This window comes from Neofelis nebulosa, chromosome 4, assembly GCF_028018385.1.
Source record: "Neofelis nebulosa isolate mNeoNeb1 chromosome 4, mNeoNeb1.pri, whole genome shotgun sequence".
Classification (NCBI taxonomy): Eukaryota; Metazoa; Chordata; class Mammalia; order Carnivora; family Felidae; genus Neofelis; species Neofelis nebulosa.
In genome coordinates this window covers 106944259-106967305 of record NC_080785.1, presented here as the reverse complement: position 1 = coordinate 106967305, position 23047 = coordinate 106944259, and the positions used below count along the sequence as shown (strand labels likewise).

Genomic DNA, 23047 nt, shown 5'->3' with positions numbered 1-23047 from the left:
GGGATTCTCTCTCTCTCTGCGCCTTGCTCACTTATGCTCGCTCACTCTCACTCTCTCTCTCTCTCTCTCTCTCTCTCAAAAAACAAAAAAAAACAAAAACAAAAAACAAAAAAAGCAAGAAAATGGCAGGTGAGTCTTGGCGGGAGCCATAGTGACAGCCATACGGCAGTTTGCAGATTAGACTTGAACCCTGTCTTGCCCTCCAAGAACCGAATGAATGAAGTCACTTTCTTTGAGTAAATACCCAGTAGTGCAATTACTGGATCACATGGTAGTTCCATTTTTAATTTTCGGAGGAACCCCCATATGACTGTCCAGTGCAGCTGCACCAGTCTGCATTCCCACCAGCAGTGCACGAGGGCTCCCCTTTCTCCGCATCCTCGCCAACACCTGTTGTTTCCTGAGTCATTCATTTTAGCCACGCTGACAGCTGTGAGGTGCTGTCTCATCGTGGTTTTGATCTGCATCTCCCTGATGACGAGTGATGCTGAGCATCTTTTCATGTGTCTGTTGGTGTCGGGAGGTCTTCTTTAGCGAAATATCTGTTCAGACCCCTGCCCATTTTTTAATCAAATTATTTGGCATTTCGGGTGATGAGTTGCGTTAAGTTCTTCATATATTTTGGATATGCTCCTCTTAGTGGATACAGCAAAACAATGATTGGAAGAGCTGTGTGCACCCCTTTGCTTACTGCAGTGTTACTTACACCAGCCAAGATACAGACGCAGCCCGAGTGTCCATCAATAGACGAATGGATACAGGAGACTGTAGTACACACACAATGGAATATTTCTCTGCCATAAAAAAGAGGGACATCTTTGCAACAACGTGCATCGAGCTAGAGAGCATTGCACTAAGGGAAATAAGTCAGACAGAGGAAGACAAATACCGTATGACTTCACTCATTATGTGGCATCTAAAAAGCAAAGCAAATGAACCAACAGAAAGCAGGAACAGACCCATAAATACAGAGAACCGATGGGCTCCAGACGGAAGAGAAAGAGGAGACGCAGGCTTCCGGTTACGGAATGAACAAGTCACAGGGATAGCATAGGGAATACAGTCGATGGTACTGTGATAATGTGGTATCATGACACGTGGTACCAACGCTTACCATGGTCAGCGCTGTGTGTAACATATACAACTGTCCCATCACTACACTATACACCTGAAATCAATATAACCTTGCATGTCAACTCTATGTCTTTTTTTTTTTTTGATGTTTATGTATTTTTGAGAAAGAGAGAGACACTGTGTGAGCGGTGGGAGGTGCAGAGAGAGACAGAGACAGAGACAGAGACAGAGACAGAATCCAAAGCAGGCTCCAGGCTCCGAGCTGTCAGCACAGAGCCTGATGCGGGGCTCGAACTCACAGACCGCAAGACCATGACCTGAGCCCAAGTCAGATGCTTAACCCACTGAGCCACCCAGGCACCCCTGTCAACTGTATTTCAATGATAAAAACATTTTTAAGTAATTTAAATAAAGCCACCCCAAGACTGCCCTACTAGCCTTCAGTAATCCTTACCTGGCTGGTCATTCCTTCCGTTCCGGAAGATGGACACGGGCAGCGCAGTGCCTCCGGCTGGGCGCCCGGAGCCAGGCTCTTCAATCCTGGACCACATCCCCCGTCACCCTGCAGGTGGACCGAGAGCCCACCGTGCCGGCCCCCGAGCCTGCCCTGGCCAGATGTACTGGCTGCCGTCACTGCACAAACCGACCACATGTGAGGCTCAGAAGCCAAAGACGTGCTGCTCCTGGAAGGTGGGGGTCCGTGTCTGGCCTCCACCGGGCCCGCAGGGCAGCTGCAGGGCGGGGCAGAGCCAGGGCTCGGGTGTGGGCAGGCCGTCCCGTAAGTCTGGTGAAGCTTTCACAACGAATGCTCTGCGGAGGCCGAACGGGGAATTTCAGGGCAGGGGAACCCCAGGCTGTCAGATGGAGACAGAGCCAGACGGGGACGGCTGTCTGTCTCAGACGCAAGTATGTGCTCAAGTGTAGGATTCCGCAAGTCAACAGACATTCCGATCCAGCAACCACCCACAACCCCCGATCGTGTTAAATGGCAGGTCTGACTGTGTGAAGCAAACAGCGCGGGATATACAAGCACCTGTCGCCATCCCGTGTGCCCGCCCAGCCCAGAGGCCACCTCCGTCCTACCGAGCCGGCACAGCATCCCCTGGGCTGAGGACCCTCCCACCCCCACTACCCCCAGAGAGAGCAGAGGCCCAGGCTGGGCAGGGGGAGGCACATCTTTAACGCCCGGCAGGGCTGGGACCCAGGGTCCCAGAGAACCTTTCTGCACAAGGACGGTCTACTTCTCTCTTTCCTAGCACCCCCAAAAAGTCAAGAGAACTGCCACCCCAGGCACGAAGGGAGGCAGCAAAAGCGGGCTAGGGTCTGCGCTGACAGGCAAGCCAGGGGTACAGGAAGTTCGCAGGTGACGACTTAACAATGGAGCCGTCTGAGGACCCCTGATCACTACCCCATCAGTGCATTCAATTCTTGCTATTCCGGATCATGCTGTCCTACAAAGTCAGTGTGAACACCCGACAGCTCTCCTGGGCCTGGAGTGCTAGACCCCGCAGCACTGCAGGCGGGCATTTTCAACTGGGGGGGCACTAACAGGGAGCACCGACATGCAAGACCACGTGCACTGAGCATCGCTTGCCGGGGGCAGGTGTTCAGCTGACGCAGCACCTCCCGGGGTCCCCTGAGCTGGGGGGGCCAGGCTGGGGGGGGCAGCTCCCATGGTCCCCGTCCTGCGTGGGTCCGTGGGTATCCACAAACGCGCAGGGACTGCGGATTCGGGATTACAAACTCATTCCAGCAAGGCTGCAAATCTGCAGACACAAAATCTGCAAATGAGATGGTTCGACCACAGCTGAATCTATGAGAATGCGTAGATGGGGAGTCTTGGACTCACATAAGAAATAGCAGGAAAATGTCCCCATTTCTTTCCCATTTTTTTATTGATTTATTTGGGGGGGGGGGGGGAAGGGGCAGAGAGAGAGAGAGAGAGAGAGAGAGAGAGAGAGAGAGAGAGAGAAACCCAAGCAGTCTCTGTGCTGTCAGCGTGGAGCCCAATGCAGGGCTGGAACTCACAAACCATGAGATCATGACCTGAGCCAAAACCAAGAGTCCCACGCTTAACCGATTGAGCCCCCAGGCGCCCCAAATGTCCCCATTCTAACGTCCCCACAGAGTAAATCTGTCACGATAACATTACAGAACAAATCACGACCACGGTCTAGTCCAGTCGTATTTCCAAGCGTGTGACCCTCTTTCCACCGAGGATGCCTTACACTCACGGTTCAGGAGATCGCACCCGGGCTCTGACGCAGAGCCTGCTTGGGATTCTCTCTCCCTCTCTCTGTCCCCTCCCCCACTCACACAATCTCTCTCGCTCTCTCAAAATAAATAAAATGTTAAAAAAGATCTGGGGACTCCCCCCACCCCCGGAATGGCTCACTCAGCTGTAGTGGAGCAGAGAATACGGGTCCCTTATCTCTCACCTTGACAATGAGGCTGCCGATGTGGGATCACACATTGCAGCCCACAGACCTGAATACTCCGTGCCCTGCTCGGTTTGCGTGAAAAATCATGTTACCAAATGCAATGATGGCTCAACTGAAGCATTCCTTGCTGTCACTGTTGCAGACCCCAATCACCTTAGGAAGGACCACTGTAGACTCACTTGAATACCTCCAAGGACAGACAGCTCGCTACCTCATCACGTCCAAGCCCATTTTTAACTCTGAATTTCCCAAACTTCTCTGTCACACTGAGTCCAAATCTTCCCCCCACTCAATGCACGTGCCTTGGCCCCATCTCTTCCACCAGCAAATCTTATTAAAGTTAACCTCTGGGGAGGGAACTAGATGGTCTTCCTGGGGGAACAGAATGAGAACGCCCTCGGCTACTCTGAAACGACCCCTATTCTTTATGAGGAATAATTGCTTTAAACAAGGCATAAATGAACCAAATGTTGCCATTTCAGAAAACAGTTATCAACCCTGTGTCATGTGCTGATGAACTCAGCAGGTTTGCAGTGAAACACTTCATCAAGCAGACTCGTCTTTCCAGATGTCACCAGCCCGTCTGTCCCTCTGTCCGGAATGCCACACTGATGACTCAGGGGCAAACCTGAGCCATTAGGTCACACATGACAACAGAAACACTGGGGGGCAATTCCTACCAGTAAGGGGGAAGAGGTCCGGGCCAGCCCTGACCTCCGTGCTCACACTTAAGCCACATCCCGGCCAGACTCCTGAGTTCCAGGGGCCACCTGCTCACCCCCAAGAGCACCCCCCACGCCCACCTGCACCCCTCCCTGCACCGTTGTAAGGCTGGCCCCACACATCACATCACCTCCTCTGTAAATGTTTCAGTAAGCGTTCTCAGAAGCTGGTTTTTGTTTTTTATTTTAGAGAGATCATGAGCTGGGGAAAGGGGCAGAGAGAGACAGAGAGAGAGAATCCCAAGCAGGCTCCACACGGTCAGCACAGAGCCCAACGCAGGGCTCAAACCCACGAACTGTGACATCATGAACCTGAGCCGAAATCGAGAGTCAGACGCTTAACCGACGGAGCCACCCAGGCACCCCTGAGTTTTTCAAATACAACCACAAAATGCCTCTAACACTAACAATAATTCCTTAATGCCACCACACAATGAATCAACATTCCCATTTCCCTGTCTTACAAGTTTTGTTTTTGTTTTTTGTTTTTTTTTTACAGATTGTGGGAATCCAGCTCCAAATAAAGCCTGACCATGTTTATCTAACGTCTCTTCGCTTCCTTAACAACAGAGGTGCTTCCTCCTCTGGCAAGTTTTTTGGAGGTGACCACGTGCTTTCTGCCCAGCAGAACTTCCCCACCCTGGATTCTGCTGACCCGACGGGAACTTCTCCGTATCGCCTGGCCCCGTGCTTCCTGTATGCTGCGGATGGGCCTGGGCTCGGTGTGGTTCTGGTCTGGTTTCTGCCAGGCCCACGTGCCTGGCCGACTTCCCCCAATGAGGCACATGACCCTAGCAGCTTCCTTTTGTGACCCAGGAGGTCTCAGAGGGTCAGGGCCACTCAGTTATTGCAACTGGGCACATTTTAACTCGGTCACTTTCTGGACATCTGCTGGCCAGCATTTCTCCTAAAACAAAACTTTCCCTCTTTGCGAAAAAAAAAACAAAAAAACCAAGCTTTCCCTCTTTATCTATTTTTAACCTTGAGGTACAGCTTGTGCAACAAAAGAAGGTTAAAAGCTGGTTTCTCAGGGCGCCTGGGTGGCTCAGTCGGTTAAGCAACCGACTTTTGATTTCCGGCCTGCCTGGGATTCTCTCTCTCTCTCTCCTTTCTCTCTCTCTCTGAAAAATAAAAAAAAAAAAAAAAAAGCTTGTTTCTCTTTATTTACCAATTTTCAGGAAGAGTTGGCCCCCTAATACTCCTCAAAGGCCACTAACAAAGTTTCAGGTTTGGGTTTGTTTGTTTTTTTCCTTTAGTAAGGGCTTTTACGTAAAGTCTGCTGCCGAGATCAGAAAGTGACATCGCGGCCCCAAGTCACAACACTGACCGCTCTCACAAAGGGATCCAGCCCCACGTCTGCACTGGTCCTCGGGAGTCCGCCATCCAGACTCCGTTCAATCCGGCGACGGGCCACCGCCCTCACCACGCAGCTGGACACGCGGGTGATGGCCGGCGAGGGGGCTGTGCCCGGTCCCCACTGCCAGGAAGCAATGTGTGAGCCCGGTGGAGAAGCTTCTCAGAACCCGGTAGGGGCCCAGCAGCCGTGTGGCATCTTCGTTGTTCTGTCTGCACAGGCAGGCCTCAGACCGCGACGGGAAAAAACCTTTCTCTTGATGGAACCGTTTCCTAATAACTCAAAGGAAAAGCCGCAGGCAGTGCACCAGGAGAGTGAGACAAGTGAGCCCGGCGGGGAGGCCAGAACTGCCCGCTGCCTGGTGGCTTTCACCCACACACGCACCCCAAACACACAGAGCGACCTCCCCAAACCTCAGGGACGCGTGCAGTGACCCCAGGAAGGTACCTGTCCCGGGCCCCTGGCTCTCCGAACAGAGACGTTCCCAGCTCGGCCGGGACACCACCCCAGCCAGCCCGACACCCGCTTCTATGGCTAAGGAAACAGGAGGTAGAGACCCCAGTCACATAGAACCCAGGGAGGAATCAGGTTCCAGAACGCTGGGCTCCCCAGGCTGGCGGCCAGGGTCCGTCTCCCACAGAGACCCACACGGCTCTGGTGGGGGCGATGCTGTTGTGTGCGGTTTTGGTAGTAATTACCCCTCTCAAAGGTAAAAACGCACTCTGGTCACTTAAGTACCATCAATGGCACTTAATGGCACAAAGTGCCACGATGGCACAAAGATGTCTCTGCCGACACTCACGGGGTCCTAACTCGGGGTATTAAACCAGTCAGCGCTCAGCCCTCCTTCAAGTGGCACACCGCTATTTCCACCCCAATCCCACTCAGCCACTGCCTTCCAGGGTCCCCCCACATTCGGAGTCTGTGGCTGCTATAGAATCCATGCCGCAAAAGAAAGGCCACTCAACCTGACCTTCTTCTCCGTGGCAGATTCCAGCCTGGGGACGTGGGGACACTCATTCACAGAAGAACGGGGCCCCCGTCGGCCCCGAGGGCCAGGGCTGCTGGGCACCGGAAGCAGCAAAGCCCACGACGCAGTCAGTGGCCCGTGCCCGTGTGTCCCACACCGCTGGCAGTGGACGTGAGGGACGCCAGTGTCACATGCTGGACGGGAACAGACGCAGACAAGCCTTGGCTGGTGTGACCGGCCTGCAGCCAGCGTGGGTGTTAATCATCAGCCAGGCTCTGCGCTCCCCCCTGGAGGTAAGCGGACACCAGGTCAACGTGTCCCCTGCTGCGTGTCCCTCCACCTGCCACCTGCTGCCTGGCCACCAGCAACATCTAGGTCAGCCCTGCTTATCAGCACGGGCTCATTGTGTGAGGTTCAGCATGGGTAGGGGGGGTCCTGAATTCCTGGAGGCCCGTCCCTCCTTCTCTAAGGGTCTGTGAACCGAGGCTCCTGGTCGCCCACCGGCAGTTCCCACGAGGGAGGTGCACACGGGGCCGCCTTGCCCGGTAATGCAGGCAAATGCTCCCTGGCCAGCTAGAAAACACCAAAGGCCTGGATGTAACATTAGGTGTGGGAGGGAACAGTGAAATCAAAGCAAAGTGCGGACCAAAGTCTGGCCTGTGGTTGGAAAGGGGCGGGGCCTCGGTTTCCGGAGAAATCTGGGCCAGGTGCAGAGATGGCCCCGGGGCGGTACTGGGGGGAGGCTCAGCCAACAGGTGCAGACGGAGGCTGGGGGCAAAGGTCAATGCAAGAGGGCCCTCCCCCCAGCCCGTGGCACACTCAGGCCAACTTAATGCCTGTCCAGGCCCCGGCAGACGCAGGGGCTTGGCTGGCCTCCCCCGGAAAACTCTGGAAGGCTGAGTCCCCAAGTTCAGAACCACTGTTCCTCCTTCAAACACTTTCCCTACTCCTCTGCATGCCCACAACGTCCGTGGGGTCCGCAGCAGGGCCCAGACAGTCATGGCTAGCCATGCCCAGAGCCACAGAGTGCACCTGTCTCCCACGATGGCCCCACCACAGGGCTGTGGCCAAGAGCAGGGAGAGCCCAGGAGCGCTGGGCAACACACGAGGGGTGGAGGGCGCGTGCACTGCGCTGCCGGCAGCCGCTCGGAGACCTCCTTCCAGCCTCTTGGGGCTCCTGGGGCTGCCATCCCCCGACCTCTCCTGTGGCCTGCAACCACATCCCCTGCTCTGCTCTTGACGACATGGGTTCAGGCTGACTTCTCCACGTCCGCAAACTCAGCCACATCCCGGGTTCCAGATGGACAGGAATCTGGGGGGCACACAGGTCATCACCCGGGCAGGTGCACTATCCGGGTCAGGGGCGAGGCCTCCTCTGTGCTCCTTCTCACTGCGGATCACTTTGTTATCTCAGATGCCAGCTGGGGGCCTGCGCTGGGAGGCCCCTCTTCATCCAGGATCACTTGTTCCCTGCGAGGGCAGGGGGCTCAGTCAGGTGGGCGTCGGACTCTTGATCTCGGCTCACATCATGATCTCATGGTTCATGGGTTTGGGACCTGCGTCAGGCTCTGCGCTGACAGCGTGGAGGCTGCTTGGGATTCTCTCCCTCTCTCTCTGTCTCTCCCCGGCTCGTGCACTCTCTCAAAATAAATAAACTTAAAAAAAAAAAAAACAAAAGATCTGGACTACTACCCGACAGGACTCCTGAGACTTTTCCCTGTAAGATCCGAGCATGAAAGAACAAGGACGTTCGCAACACTCTGCTGCCTGAAGCAAGTTATTCCATCGCGGCCCCGGTGAAACACGCTCGTGTGAGATGCATAGGCACGGCAGCCGTGGGTCCAGACACGGCCGTACATGCACACGCGTCCTAGATTTCACGACTTCCGGAAAACAGAGGCATCGCTCAGCTAAGACCCTGCCGTGCCGAGCATATCCGCGTCTGTGCTTCTGAGGCGTCCTGCAGCGTGGAACTAGTCTGTGGGCAGGGATGATCCACAGTCGACCACAGACCCGCACATACTGAGGGGAAGACAAGAAAGCCGCACAGAGCCCGCGGTGGACTGGAGCCGGCGAGAGAGGCCGGGCCGTCCCAGGACCTCCAGCGACCCTGCTATACAAAGCCCCCTCCCGCTATTTGACAGGTGGAAAGCTTGACTGTGTGTCTGGTAGCTCATCAGCTACAGCTATTTGACAGGTAGCTCATCAGCTATTTGACAGGTGGAAAGCTTGACTGTGTGTCTGGTAGCTCATCCTGCAATAAAATAAAGGCCGTATCATTCAAGCGGATCTCCTCTCATCCATCTCAAACTTCCAGCTGTCCCTTTTGGTGGCCGCTTTTTCTGAAACAATCCAGTACCTTTCGGAGAATCCGTCACGGCCACGGGTAGGCAGTGTGACATGGGCAGCATGTGCTCAACAGTCACTCGGCCCTTGTGCCCATCTCCACCCATCAGCTCTTCCTCTGCGCCTGTGAGTTTACACAAACCACACCGAACCGCATCCCAACGCGCGCACACACACCCCGTAACCCGCACGCACACGCAGGTGCCGCCAACAGAACCCAGTGTGGCAACTCTGGCCTCAGTGTGTGCAACCTGACACCGGAGGTCACCTGCTACAGAAACCAGCCACCGTCTTCACTTTAATTAAACACAGAGAAGTCCGGCCACTTGAGCTCGGTAAACGGCTCCAATTTCAGAAGCTATTCTGCACGGCTCCTCCTGCAGCACGAGAAACCGCAACAGCCCAGCAAAAACCACCGCTGTGTGAGCCAGGTGAGGGCTGGCACCTGCCTCCTAAGCCGAGCCTGGCGCTGCCCCAGAGGCCTGCAGCACATGGCCACCGCAAGGCGGGGACGCGGCACCTCAGACGCCGAGGAGCCACGCTGGCTGTTGGGGCCCTCCCTGGACCGAGGCCGCTGTGTACTTCCAGGAACCCTGGCCCTGCGAGGAGTACCCGCCTGCTGGGACTCCAGCGGGTGCTGGCGAGAGCCACAGCTGCACCCGGAGAGAGTCGAGGTCCGATCCCGCACTGGCGTGAGTCCGCTCCCCTGGAGGGACATGGAAGGCAATGACCGGGACGGAAACACCCAACGACACCCTGCCTGGAACGCCAGTAATCACCCACCACCGTGCCCGACGCAGGCGCCCTCGACATCTCCCAGCAGGCTCCGGGGACGCGAGTCCCCTGCGTGTCCATCCAGGCACCTCCACCCCTCACTAGCAGATGGAACGGTCTGGAACTGATCAAACCAGTTCTCCCCGGCCAGATGGCAAAGGAACAATGGTCAAAAACAAACAAACCGAAAGACCTTTACTGCCCTCCCGCATTCGCTGAACAGCAAAAAAGGCTCTTGCCCTCCCTATGTCTTTTCCACGTGCCACAGCCTGTGCCCAGACGTTCCACGCACTATTCCCCCTGCTCCTCGCGGTGACCCGTGAGGGAGGGGACAGCGTCCCATGTGCAGAGAGAGGTGGAGTCCCGTGCAAGGTGGTGCGGCTCTCCAGGTGGTCCGGTGCTTGCAATCACCAACGCGTTCTGTGCCCGTGTGTGCCTGTGCGCACACGTGGTCGGTGTGCCCACGCTCGTCCGCAAAAACACTTCAAACAGAGGCCCAGCTCAGCCTGGGAGAGCCTGACCGCCTCTCCCATCACGAGACCTCGGCTACCTGGAGAACCAGCGGTGCCTCCGCTGGTTGGGGGCCAGCCGACCGGGCTCCCCGGGGGCCGTCCAGGCGGGAAGCAGACAGACCGGATGGCGTCAGCCGGGCTGCCGTGGCTCAGGCCATGCCCCCAGCCACCGTCCGCACCCCACATGATTTCCCATGACACGCATCCCCTGCAGATTCCTGCCGCCCTCCCGCAGCCCGCACCCCACGTGACTTCCCACAACGCACACGACCCCCATGGATTCCTGCTGCCCTCCTTGCTGACAAGGTGTGCACCTTCTATCCTGGTTTCCTTTCCGCACAGACGCCCTTTGACACAGGTGCCACGGCACCGTGACCCACACAGATGCCCTGTGACACGAGTGCCACAGCACCGTGACCCAGACGCCCTGTGACACGAGTGCCACAGCACCGTGACCCAGACACCCTGTGACACGAGTGCCACAGCACCGTGACACACACAGATGCCTGGCCACATGGGCACCATGACACACACACATCCTATGACACTGGTGTCACAGCACCATGACCCATACAAACGTTCTGTGACACGGACACATTGTGGACTGAAGTATCTTCTGTCACAGACCAGGAAACCCAGGCTGAGCACAGGAACCCCTGACGTCTGGAGATCTGAAAGGCAGATGTTACAAGGGCGAGCCTGGAAAGCGTGCAAATGGCCTGAGGCCAGGGGTCTGTGCAGAGGCTCTGTGAGTAGAGCAGGTCCTGTCTGAGGTCCACAGGGGGCCTGACAGCCCCAAAGAACGCCCCACATGAAGAAAGAGACAGTCCTGCGTGACAAGCCCAGGACCCCAGGAGACACTGAGGACCCACCTGTTCCACGTGCACCTGTGGTGAGTCACCCCCAGAAATGGGAAGAAACAGGGTAAGCGGACGGGCTCCCGGGAAAACTCCACAGAACGTCAGCCCGGGCATGGCCCCCGAGGCTGAGCCCATCAGACCCCGCTCACGGCCACAAAGCTGCAGCATCAAAGACGAGACCCGTAGTTAAGAAAGTCCAGATTTTTCCTCACTTTTACGAGGTCCAGCTCCTTTTAGAGAACGTCATAAAAAGCATGGAGCCTCCCCTCCGGAGCAGCACCCCCTGCTCCCACAGAATCTCCTCTGCAATTTCAAACACGCAGCGGACTCTCAGGCTAGGAACTCAGGAGCCGGAGGGGGGCCCTCCCCACTGTGCAGCGTGGGGATCGGGGCCACAACGAGGAGGTGGGGGCCCTGCCTAGTGGTCTTCAGGCCGCTGCCACGCCGACGGCCACACCTCGCGCTCATATGCCCTCCAAAATGAACTACCTTTTCTAGAACTCTTGCCTTGAGTTGCTCTGGGGCCCGACCTCCTTCTTGGAGCAGAGGAGGCGGGAAGAGCTGGGGTGCTCAGAACAGGCCAGCACGGGGCAGGCTCTCCTGCTCCGGGAACACGAACCGCCCTGGGCAGACAGGTGAGAGGATGACACCTGTCGTGCAGTCCTGCGAGGCCAGGATCCTGGCACCTGCAAGCAGGAATCGGCCCCTCATGAGCTGCTGCCCCCCGGGGTCCTGGGACTGCCCCCCACCCCATCCTCAAAGTAGAAATGTGCACAGACCCCAGGGATCTGACTCATTGTCCCTGCGGCCTGGAGTGGGTGGCAGCATGACCTTGGCTCTGGCCGTGAAGACTATTTATAACCCCCTTGCTTATCTTCAGTTCCTCAAGGAACATGACACACGGTCACTGGTTTGTCTGGAACGTCCATCGCTCCAATGCTGACTCATATGCTCGTCTGGGGCAGGGCTCTGTCTCCTGACATCCACGCCCCCCACCCGCACCCCCTCCCCACACACAGCCCCTCGCTGCCCAGATCCGCCCACCCAATGGCCAGCGTCCCTGCGCTGACTGATACCTTCTGGAAACAGGAACACATCTCCATAACACGTGTGGCCTCAGGTCCACACACACACGTATCAACATTTCACGAGTGTGGGAGGGAATACGTGAACAGATAAACATAAAGCAAAAAGAAAAGGAAGAAAAACGGTCTCTGGAAATATGGGGAGTTACAGACAGTTACAGACAGGCCAACCACAGGGTGGTGACAGCCAGACAAGCTGGCCCACGGAGCACGGAGGTGAAGTCTGTGCGTGAAACTGTCCACGTAGCACCTGCACAACCCAGTGCTCCCGTCGATGGGGACTTGAGAGGCAAGGACTCGCAAGGAATTGGGGCTCCTGTCTTTGGAAAATCACTACCTGGAGCACCTGGGTGGCTCAGCCAATTAAGAGTCCGACTTCGGTTCAGGTCATGATCTCATGGTTCGTTAGTTCGAGCCCCCGAGTCGGGCTCTGTGCTGACAGCTTGGAGCCTGGAGCCTGCTTCGGATTCTGTGTCTCCCTCTCTCTCTGCCCCTCCCCTGCTCATGCTCTGTGTCTCTCTCTCTCTCTCTCTCTCTCTCTCTCTCTCAAAAATAAATAAACATTAAAATAAAAGTCAGGGGCATCTGGGTGGCTCAGTTGGTTGAGCATCCCGCTTTGGCTCAGGGCATGATCTCGGGGTTCATGGGTTCGAGCCCCACGTCGGGCTCTGTGCTGACAGCTTGGAGCCTGGAGCCTGCTTCGGATTCTGTGTCTCCCTCTCTCTCTCTGCCCCTCCCCTAACTCATGTGTTCGCTCTCTCTCTCTCTCTCTCTCTCTCTCAAAAATAAACATAAAAAAAGAAAAATCACTACCTATATTCCACGCCAGGGAACTTGTTCAGCAATAAAAAGAAATGAAAAGACACAGAGGAATCCCAAAGGCATATCACCCAGAGAACGGAACCAGTGGCACAATTCCAACCTTGGGACATTCTGGTAAAGGCAGACCAGTGGGGACAGAAATGAGATGGGCGGTTGCCCTCGGGGCAGGTGTGGGGTTGGGGTGGGGGGAGTAGAGCACAGAAAATTTTTAGTGAAAATGGTCTGCGTGACGCTATGAAGGTAGATGCGTGTGATCCAGTGGTCCAGATCCACAAAACGCACACCACCAAGATGTAAACCGTGGACTGCGGTTAATAAAATGTATCCATATCTGCTCATCAAGGGTAATAAATATGCCACATTACAGCACAATGGTTAATGAGGAAATCACGAGGGCAGAGGGCTATCCGCCTTTGCTGTAAATCTAAACCTGTCCTAAAAAATAAAGTCTACTCACTATTTCTCATTGTTCACAGTCTGAAAGCAAGCGTTTGCTGGTGAGTAAAAGGAAAATGTCTATTCAATCTCAGAAACGGGAGTCTCAGGTGCCTGGGGGGCTCAGTCGGTTAAGCCTTTGACTATTAGTTTCAGCTCAGGTCATGATCTCACGGTTCGTGAGTTCAAGCCCCGCATCAGGCTCTGTGCTGACAGCTCAGAGCCTGGAGCCCGCATCGGATTCTGTGTTTCCCCCTCTCTCTCTGCCCCTCCCCTACTTGTGCATGCTCGCTCGCTCGCTCTCTCTCTCTCAAAAATAAACATTTTAAAAAAAAGTGACTCTTAAAAACAGCAGCTACCGGGGCGCCTGGGTGGCGCAGTCGGTTAAGCGTCCGACTTCAGCCAGGTCACGATCTCGCGGTCCGTGAGTTAGAGCCCCACGTCAGGCTCTGGGCTGATGGCTCGGAGCCTGGAGCCTGTTTCCGATTCTTTGTCTCCCTCTCTCTCTGCCCCTCCCCCGTTCATGCTCTGTCTCTCTCTGTCCCAAAAATAAATAAAAAACGTTGAAAAAAACAGCAGCTACCAAGTATTCTGTCCAGAAGCCGCTGCTCCCCACAAGTCCCCCAGGCCACAGGGGTGCAGGGACATTGCCTACCTGGCCCCAGCATGTCCCCCCAGGGAATGAGTGCAGGCTCCGGACTGGCCTGATGCTCACAGCAGCCCCATCCATGGCTGACGACTCTGGAGAGCTCTGCCATTCTCCACAGGGGCAGGTCAGACACGTCGGAGAGGAGGCCTCTCCTCTCCCATCACAAAGCGCACAAACCATAGTCTTCGCTGGAGAGTGAGCAGGGGTGGGGAGGGGCGAGCGGGCTCCCCAGCTCAGAACAAGACAAGCAACGATGCTCAACCTTTGCACGTCTCCAGTCTACACTCATGCCCGGAAAAGAGCCTCTGGGCCAGAGAAGCGATTACAACCCGCCGCAACCGAGGTCTGTTCCCGCTGCAGCCGCACTGTTACAAACGTTACAAAACACAAACACAAAACATCTGAGAGCTACAATGCGTTTGCAAATAAAATTGCACAAGAAGCACCAGGTCACAGAAGAGGTGTGGCCTGGGAAAGCCACCTGCCGGTAAAGAGAAAACAGTAATATTTACATCAAGAACCGCAAGCACCTAACTTGGCAAAGACCGCTGTTGAGTGGCCGCAGTGGGCACATGTTCCTCCGGCGTGGCTCAAGCCGATCATCACAGGGTGGGAGGGAGCTACGTAAGAACAGACTGCACGTTCAGGCTGCGTCCCCTCCCTTGGAACAAGACGGAGGAGGGCAGCGAACCGTGGCCCGGCACAACCGTGGTAGGAGGGCCCGAGGGCACGCCTGGTCCCCTGTGGGCCACGCTGCCTGGCACTGGGATGGAAGCAGCCACGAAAGAGGCGCCCCCGCCTTGCGTATCCTAGACATTCGGGTGCTCCCTCCAGCTCTTCGGCCCGACCAGAGAGGCACCGGGCTCTCCACCAGCCACGCACCTGCTCTGACCTGGGGCCCGCCTGCCTGCCCCTGGGGACGGAGACATCAGGCCGCCACGCCACGGGCGGCTGTCCGGGGGTCAGGTCGGGTCAGCCACGGCACAGCTCGCTCACCTGCTTTGTGTCCCCAACTGACTGCGACCTCAGATCACACGCCCCACAGCGCCCCCTGCTATTTTCATTCCACAAAAGAAAATACGGCGGTGGGGACCGCTGCCGGGTGGGCCTGGCCCTCCTCGTCACCAAGGAGCTGATGCTTCTCAGTACTCAGGCCCTGCAGGAGCCGGTCTTGCCTCACGGTCAGAGCTCAAAACCTGGCAGCACCTGCCACAGGCTGGGGGACTGACATGGCTGTGTTCCTGGGAGCGGTCCTCCAGCAGGACACCCACAGATCCCGGGGCGCACAGCCAGTGCGTTACAGGGAGGCCAAGGCGGCACCCTGGGGGTCTGGGGAAGCCCCTTCCTGCTCTGGAGGGGGGCCCAAGCAAGCAGAAGGAGGAGAACAGGGCCCAGCTGCTGCCACCAGGGAGCACCCACGGGGATACCCACAGCTCCGCGAAGGTGCACGTTCACGTCCAGCAGGGCCAAGCGCCGTGTCGGCAGGTTCCGCTCACTGGCCCTCGCTGCAACCCGGGCAGCCAGTGGGCATCCCGTCAACGCGTGAAGCGTGAGTCCCAGAGACGCCGGGCAATGTGGGCAGGTGCCACCAGGTCCCAACTCCACGTCCCCGGCTGCACTTTCTCACCACAAGCACCCGGAGCGTGGGCGAGGGGAGGAGCCCACGGGGGACAGGGCAGGACAGCCGTACCAGCACCCCCACCAGTGACTAAGAGAGCCCCAGAGAGGTGGCGGGAGGCCCACTTCAAACCACCTTATGGCCGTGTCATAGCTGTATTTGGGGCCCCGTCACGGTAACCAAGGACGACCACAAACAAACAGGACTGTGCCCGGCCACACCTGGCCACACCGCAAGATGGTATCTAAACCTGTCCCCAAGCCAGCAGGTGGACAGGTGACCAGAAAAGAGGCAGGATGGGAGGGGCAGGGCTCACACCCGGGAGCCACTGTGCCCTAGGAATGGGAGTGTGGGTGTGAGCGTTGGTGTGTGTACGTGACGGAAGGTGTGTGCACGTGTGTCTGTGCACGTGTGTCTGTGCACGCTCACACACAACCCAGGCCTGGGGAACCAGGGTCCTCCGGCCAACGCCACAGGGCTGACCCAGGCTAGGACAGTCAGGCCTCTTCTCCGCGGGGAGGGAGACTGTCCAGTAACGGCTGGCCTGACCCCTCTGTTTACTTCTGGAAATGAAGGTCCTGGGAAAGAAATTACAGTTCGTCTCTCCCAGCGCCTTCCAGAGATGGTTTCCTTTCCATCGGCTCAACAAAACAATGAACTCAGCTTTTGGTGTCCTCAGTTCTTACGAAATTTTGCTTTGCACGAAGCCACATAAAACAGGACACTTCCCACTGGTCTCTCTAGAAATGTATCCAAGGGCGCAGAGGAAAGTTAAACTAGAGCTGACCTTCTCGGAATCCTGGACAATCCCAGTCGTGCTGGGCCACGTGAGCCAGCCCCCCAGAAGCCCGCAGAAGCCCACAGAAGCCCACAGAAGTCCACAGAAGCCCGCAGAAGCCCGCAGAAGCCCGCAGAAGCCCACAGAAGCCCGCAGAAGCTGGCAGCTAGGTCTTCTCTCCAGCCATTCTTCCTACCTGCTCTCCAGGTAATTCTGCCCACAGCTAAATTCTCCCCAGTCTGGCCTCAAGCCAGCACGCAAGAATTCTCATGCCCAGGTTCCAGAAGGGGGCATCACCTCGCTAGCACCAAGTTATTAAGATGCATTAAATCGGGACGCCTGGGGAGCTCAGTCCGCTGCGCATCCAGCTCTTGATTTTGGCTCAGGTCACGATCCCAGGGTTCCTGAGCTTGAGCCCCATATTGGGCTCTGCGCTAACAGCCTGGAGCCTGCTTGGGATTCTCTCTCTCCCCCTCTGCCCGCCCCGCCCTCTCTCTCAAAAAAAAAAACAAAAACAAAAACAAAAAAAACCAAGATGCATTAAATCAATGCACCCACGTGCCCAAAATAAACGCACCCACTACCAACAGACGTCAAGCAAGACAACAGGGAGAGAAAACCAGGTGGGCCACCGACTCACCTGGCAGGTGGCTTAAGAGGCCCTCAGGCACAACTTGCCTCATTAACTAAAATCACTTCAGGGCAAACATGTGGATTCCAACAGAAGCTGTGCAGAACCAAGTTTACCTTTGTTCTTTACAAAGGCGATTCTTTACGAAGGAAATGCTGCGTACTGAGATCACGCTGCAGCCCCTTCCTCCCGAAATGCTAATCCCACAGACCCCCTCCCTGCTCCCTCACGCCCTGAGCCAGCCTGGACAGACGGATGCCCCGGTGCAGGGCCTGCCACCGGCCCCACGAGTGCACAGAATCTCGAAGTCCCCAAATCTCTGCACAGAACAGCAGCCCGGAGGGAGGAGGGCAGGAATTTCCTCCAGAATCTTCAATATTCTTTTCATCTTTTATTATTTTACAGCCTAAACCTCTTAGGCTGTCGTGTTACGACCGATAAAACACCAGGTGTTTTTATCCCCCCATGACATAGAACGGAGAAAAGATAAAAGTTCAATTGTGTTCACTCGTGTTGGTTATAAACAGGGGGCAGAGTGATGACAAGAGGGAGGCCCCTCTCCCCGTGACAGTCGGCTGGGCGGTCAGAGAAAAGTCCCGCAGACCCCGCACCTGAATCAGACGTCTATTCCCTCCCATCCCTGAGGGTGCGAGTCTGCAATCCACGCATGGCAGGGCCAGATCCCCCCTCCCCTTGGTGCCCTCCCCTTGGTGCCCACGGCCACCTGCTCCCCGTGTCCACACAGTGGTCCCTCCGTGTGTGTGTGGGTCCTGATCCCCTCTTCTTATAAGACCGCTGGTCCTATGGGATCACTCCAGCCATGTCACTGAACCTCGATCACCTCTCTCGAGGCCCTGTCTCCAGATACAGTCACATTCCAAGGGTCTGGGTCAGGGCTTCAACTTGTGGATTTGGGGGCGGGGGCACATTGAGCCCACAGCGCCCCCTTCAAAGGTCTGACAGGGCTGGCGGAGAACCACGGTCAACACAGGACCTGCCCACAAGCCCAGCGGGAACAGGGTCCTCCAGGCAGGGCCCCGGCGGCTGCCATGTGGGCAGGTAACTGGGCTCCTTGCCCGGGTTTGCCTGGAAATGCTCCTCTGGGTGGGGCGGGAGGCCACAGAGTCCTCTGAACAAGGACAACGACGATGCAAAGGGATGGGCACACAGAGCACAGAACGGAATTAAAACAATACAATACTGCCCGGCATTCATCTGATTACAAACATTTGCTGGAGACCAGAAATCTCAGGGGAGTCTATTGTGGGAACAATGTCCCAGTCATGCCTCTCAAGGGGGCGCGGAAGAGCCCCCATGAGCCCACTGTGGGACGCTTGCTCAGTGACCAGCTCGCACTCCTGTCCTGGGTCTGCGTGACCAGATCAGGCCAAGTGGGGAGGCCTGGCACCTCCCTGATGGTCTCACTTTCCAGGAGAGGCAGCTGGGGGCCTCAGAGGCAAAGTGTCATGTGCAGGACCCCAAGCACCTGAACAAGGCCAGAATCGAGCCCTACAGACTCCCTGGCCTGGGCCCCTATCAGATTCCTGACTCCAAAGTTTTTGCAAAGAGAGAAAAAAAAAAAGACATCATCAGTAGCTTAATAATAGATGACAATGGCTTGCTAAAGAACCAGAAAAAAATCTCATAAATACAATTTAATCGCATAAAGGCAATTATATATTATGTAACTTAAGCAGCTTTAAAAAAAAAACGTGTTGGGGCGCCTGGGTGGCTCAGTCGGTTGAGCAGCCGACTTCGGCTCAGGTCATGATCTCTCGGTCTGTGAGTTCAAGCCCCGCGTCGGGCTCTGTGCTGACAGCTCAGAGCCTGGAGCCTGTTTCAGATTCTGTGTGACCCTCCCCCATTCATGCTCAGTCTCTCTCTGTCTCAAAAATAAATAAACGTTAAAAAAAAAAAAAAAAAAACGTGTTTACTGTCTGGTCATTTGAAAGACCAAGATGTAACTGCGCCCAACTCCTGGACCCATTTCCTCAAGAAAACTGCAGGTCTCAAATCCAAGCCATTCAGAACCAGTTTCATCCCGACCAGCCTGCAAATGCATCACAAGTGACCGAGAATTGATAATCATAAGAGTATCCGAGTCGGCAGATAACCTACATTTTAATTAACTAGAAGAAACCGACGGCCACCCCTGCAGTAACGCCTGTGCTATGTGCAAAGCTTCCCTGTGAGGAGCCAAGCAGGTTGTGTCTTCACGGTGGGGGCATCACCGCACTTTGGAGCGCGACTCTGCTGCGCCCCGATCAGGCGGGAACAGGACAGAGGGTGGGCTGGCACCCAGGAGACGCGCAGAACCAGGCAGGTCCCGCGAGCGCCGTCCTTTGCTGTATCCCCACAGGGGGACTGGAGGCAAGCAGCTCTCAACTGTCACCTTTCAAAGCACAAAGCAGCGAGGACCCCACAGGTGGTGTCCACCTGCTTCAGGGGCAAAGGCCACGAACCTCAGAGGGGGGCAGACGAACCTCAGAGGGGGCAGATGGAGGAGGGTCTCCAGCGGTACAGCAGGTGCCTGCGGGGCGAGAGCACTGTCCCCGCCTCCCGTGTGGTCACGCCCACCGGCCCAGGGTCAGGCTGCACATTTAGGACGCAAAGCTTTTCCAACCATGTGCTTCAATTTTAAATTAAAGTTTACCTTTTAAATATAATATACACACATTTCAAAGGCACTGAGTCCGTTGGATAGGACAGAAAAGTCCCAAGAGGCACAACCCCCTGCCCTCCCCGCAAACCCATCTTCGCACGTCCTCTGTCCTCCCCGTGCCCTCTCCTAGTGGCCTGATCAGCTCAGGTGGCCCCTCCTTCCTCAGCCACTGTGGTTTCCTCTACTCCCAGCAAGCCCCTCCTCTCTTTCTTCCTCCACTAAGCCCCTCCCCTCCCACCAAGCCCCTCCCCCACCCAGCCCCTCCTCTTTCCTCCCTCCACCAAGCCCCTCCCCTCTCCCATCAAGCCCCTCCCCCACGAAGCCCCTCTCCTCTTTCTCCTTCCAGGAAGCCCTGACCCTCCCCATCTAGCCCCTCCCCCACACAGCCCCTCTTCTTTCCTCCCTCCAAGACCCTCCACTCCCCATCAAGCCCCTCCTCTTTCCTCCCTCCACCAAGCCCCTCCCCTCCCAATCAAGCCCCTCCCCCACAAAGCCCCTCTCCTCTTTCTCCTTCCAGGAAGCCCGGAGTCTCCCTACCAAGCCCCTCCTCCCTCTCTTCCACCAAGCCCTCTTCCCCTCTCCCCCACCAAGCCCCCCACACACACTTCATAGGAACAACTGTGTGGTGGGAGGTCTTTGCAGACAGGGAGATGGGGTAAGAGCCCTCCCTGGGCTCGGACACCCGCACCAGACAGATAGGAGATAGCACCGCCGTGTGCAAGGTGCACGGGGCCAGGAGAAAGTTGTGCGCTGTGCCAAAACTCCTGAGTACAGAGTGCGCGCTTTTGTTTTTCTTTAAGAGACCAGCCTAAGAAGGACAGGACCCCTCCCCGTGACGTTTTTAACACCTTCCTCTTGCTGCCAGAGAAAGGAAAAGAAGGCACAAACATGCTGCAGTCTTTTGAGGAAAGAACGGGTCCGCCCCACAGGGGGTGCTGAAGGGGACTTCCCCAAAAACACTCCTGCAAGGTCCACGAATAGCACAGTGAACTGTTTGGTTTGCACCAACTCCCCTTGATCCAGGGAAGGGCTGCCAACACAAGGAAAAAATGACAAATTCTGACAGCTTGCAACTTCTCCTCAAATCTGAAAAGAAAACATTTAACTCGGGCATCAGGGGGCAGAGGCAGGCTGCCCCCCCGCCCCCGAGTGTCCACAAAGACCTCCCTGGGTTCTCCCATCACAAGCTACACTGGAGTTCACGGTTACAAAGTCCCGCCGCACCCAGAGCCGTCTGCAGCCCCATCCATCTGCCGTGGTCTGCCCAAAAACGCCAGACTTAACTCCCTGCTGGCCCTCCGTGTGCACCCCCCATTTCCCTGTGCAGCACAGAACTTTCCAACGGGCCTCCCACAGCTGGGTCAACATGCCCCACACACTTCTTAAGTCAAAAATAAGCCTCTAAAAGGACAAAAAGGCATTAAATAAAGACTCTGGAATCAGAATTGTGATGTCAGAGCCATTGTGAACTATTCAGGCATGCTGTCCTCTCTGCCCCCCGAAAAAGCAGAAGCCTGGGGTGCCCCCCTGCAAGGATCGAGGGGCAGGCCCAGCTGCGTGGGGGCAGAGGGAACCCTGCAGGGTTCAGAGCTGCAGGTACAGGGACACAGGGGACCCGCTCTGCACGGCCCACGACGCCAGCGCCTGGCCCACCAAGACTGCCAGCCGCGGAAAGAAGGGGCCAGGGAAGATGCACAGAGAGAAAAGCAGAGGACGGCAATGGTCTGTGAATTCTAACAGGTGCACTGCAGCCGTGGGGCGGGAGCAAAGGGTCTGGGGGAAGAGGGTCCATGAAGCCACAGGAGCACCAGGCACGGGCAGGCTGGGGAGGGCGCAGGGCAGCAGCACGGTGGTTGGTGGGGGGGACCCCGGGGAGCTGGGGAGAGAGGCTAGAGGCACAATGGGGGCACGGAGTACAGATTCTGAGCAGCTCAAAACATGTATGCTGGTCCATAAAAGGCAGTAGTGTGTCTGGAAAAGTAAATCACAAACAGGGATTAGCTCACAGGCAATGTGAGCGAGGGACAAAGAACTGGCATCTTCTAGAAAGCAGCCAGGGCCACTGTAGACACAGGCGAGTGGCAAGGCGACCGTGGAGAGTCTGGAGAGGTCTGTAGAGGGGACCCCCCCTTGGGCCCCCCTTGTATGGCAGACGGAGGTGATGAGCAGGCCACCAGGAGCATGTGGAAGTCAAACGTGGCAGCATCAGGGGCGTGTGAGCTGATCCACGGCACGTGGGTGGCTTGGAAGGAGCCACAGGGGTACATCCGGCCTGGGGGTCAGCAGGTCATAACCTGCACCTGCACGCCTGAGCGGGGCAGGGCAGGGAGTCAGGAGATGCAGAGAGTAGCTGTCACAGCAGATAGGTGGGATGGTGCCACCCCAAGAGGGGACAGATGAAGAATTCCACATGCACCTGGCACATGCGGCCGCAGGGCCAGACGGGGGTGGGGGGGAGGGGGGGCACGGAGCCGGCCAGAGCCAAGGCAGCCCCGACAGGGACGAACGTGGGGGCGGTCCCGGTCTCAGGAACAACGAGCCCGCTCCAATGCCACTGGCCGGACAGAACCACGTTCAGGTTGGGCCCACGCTGCGTAAGAGGCACAAACTGAGCCAATTAAATGAGATTTGTCTGCTTGAAGAAGATCCTATTCCCGGGAAGAGAAAACACACCACACTGTAGCGTCGTGTAAACAGTTAAGGGACAAAACGCATATTGATTTGTGCCGTTCATGCACGGGTCAACGTGCCAGGAGACGGCTGAACTAGGACAATGATGACCGTGACCACAGAGAGTATGGTCTCCAGTTACCGCAGCTGCAGAGAAATACACCTGTTTCTAGGACGCAGGATGCAAATGAGCCCAGTACTCCAGTTCAAGGCGGAGATGCTCCCTCCAGAAGGCCCCCCCCAGGCTGCTGAAGCTGGTTCTCGGAACCGCTTGTGAAAGATGCCTGTGTTCCGATTTCGTGATGAAAGGGACCACAGCCAGAGCTATAGCTTCCATGGGGCAGTCAAGCTCAGGCCCGGGGTGTCTCTGTGGGCCCCCCGGTTTTGCGGGCTGCTTCTGATGGCTACACGTGGAAAGTTCTATCTTCCACTTCCGTTCTCCCAGACGGAGAGCAGGCGTGAGGACAGAGTTTCGCAAACCGGTGAATCCGGTCACTGACGCTTAGAAAGAAGGAAAGTCTTCGAAGAGCGCTCCTTCTTGGTTTTGTCCACAGTCGAGGGCCATGCGCCCCCAGCAGCCTGTCAAACCATTACTGCTGCCATTCGTCCCGCTCCCCCACGTCCCACAGATGCAGGGAACACAG

The 23047-nt window shown here is 56.5% G+C and overlaps 1 protein-coding gene across 10 annotated transcripts in view; it reads right to left on the bottom strand.

Moving 5' to 3' along the window:
• TNS3 (tensin 3) overlaps positions 1-23047 on the bottom strand; it is a 218945-nt gene that overhangs the window by 137336 nt on the left and 58562 nt on the right. For 4 of the 10 annotated variants that reach the window (XM_058725600.1, XM_058725611.1, XM_058725601.1 and 1 more), the window contains one exon: positions 707-794. The exons of 5 other annotated variants lie outside the window; for them this stretch is intronic. In XM_058725600.1, coding sequence (XP_058581583.1) covers positions 707-794 — 88 coding nt within the window. Of the gene's footprint in view, positions 1-706; positions 795-1528; positions 2153-23047 lie in introns of those variants that run through there. One more of the 10 variants, XM_058725603.1, reaches the window with a different exon arrangement.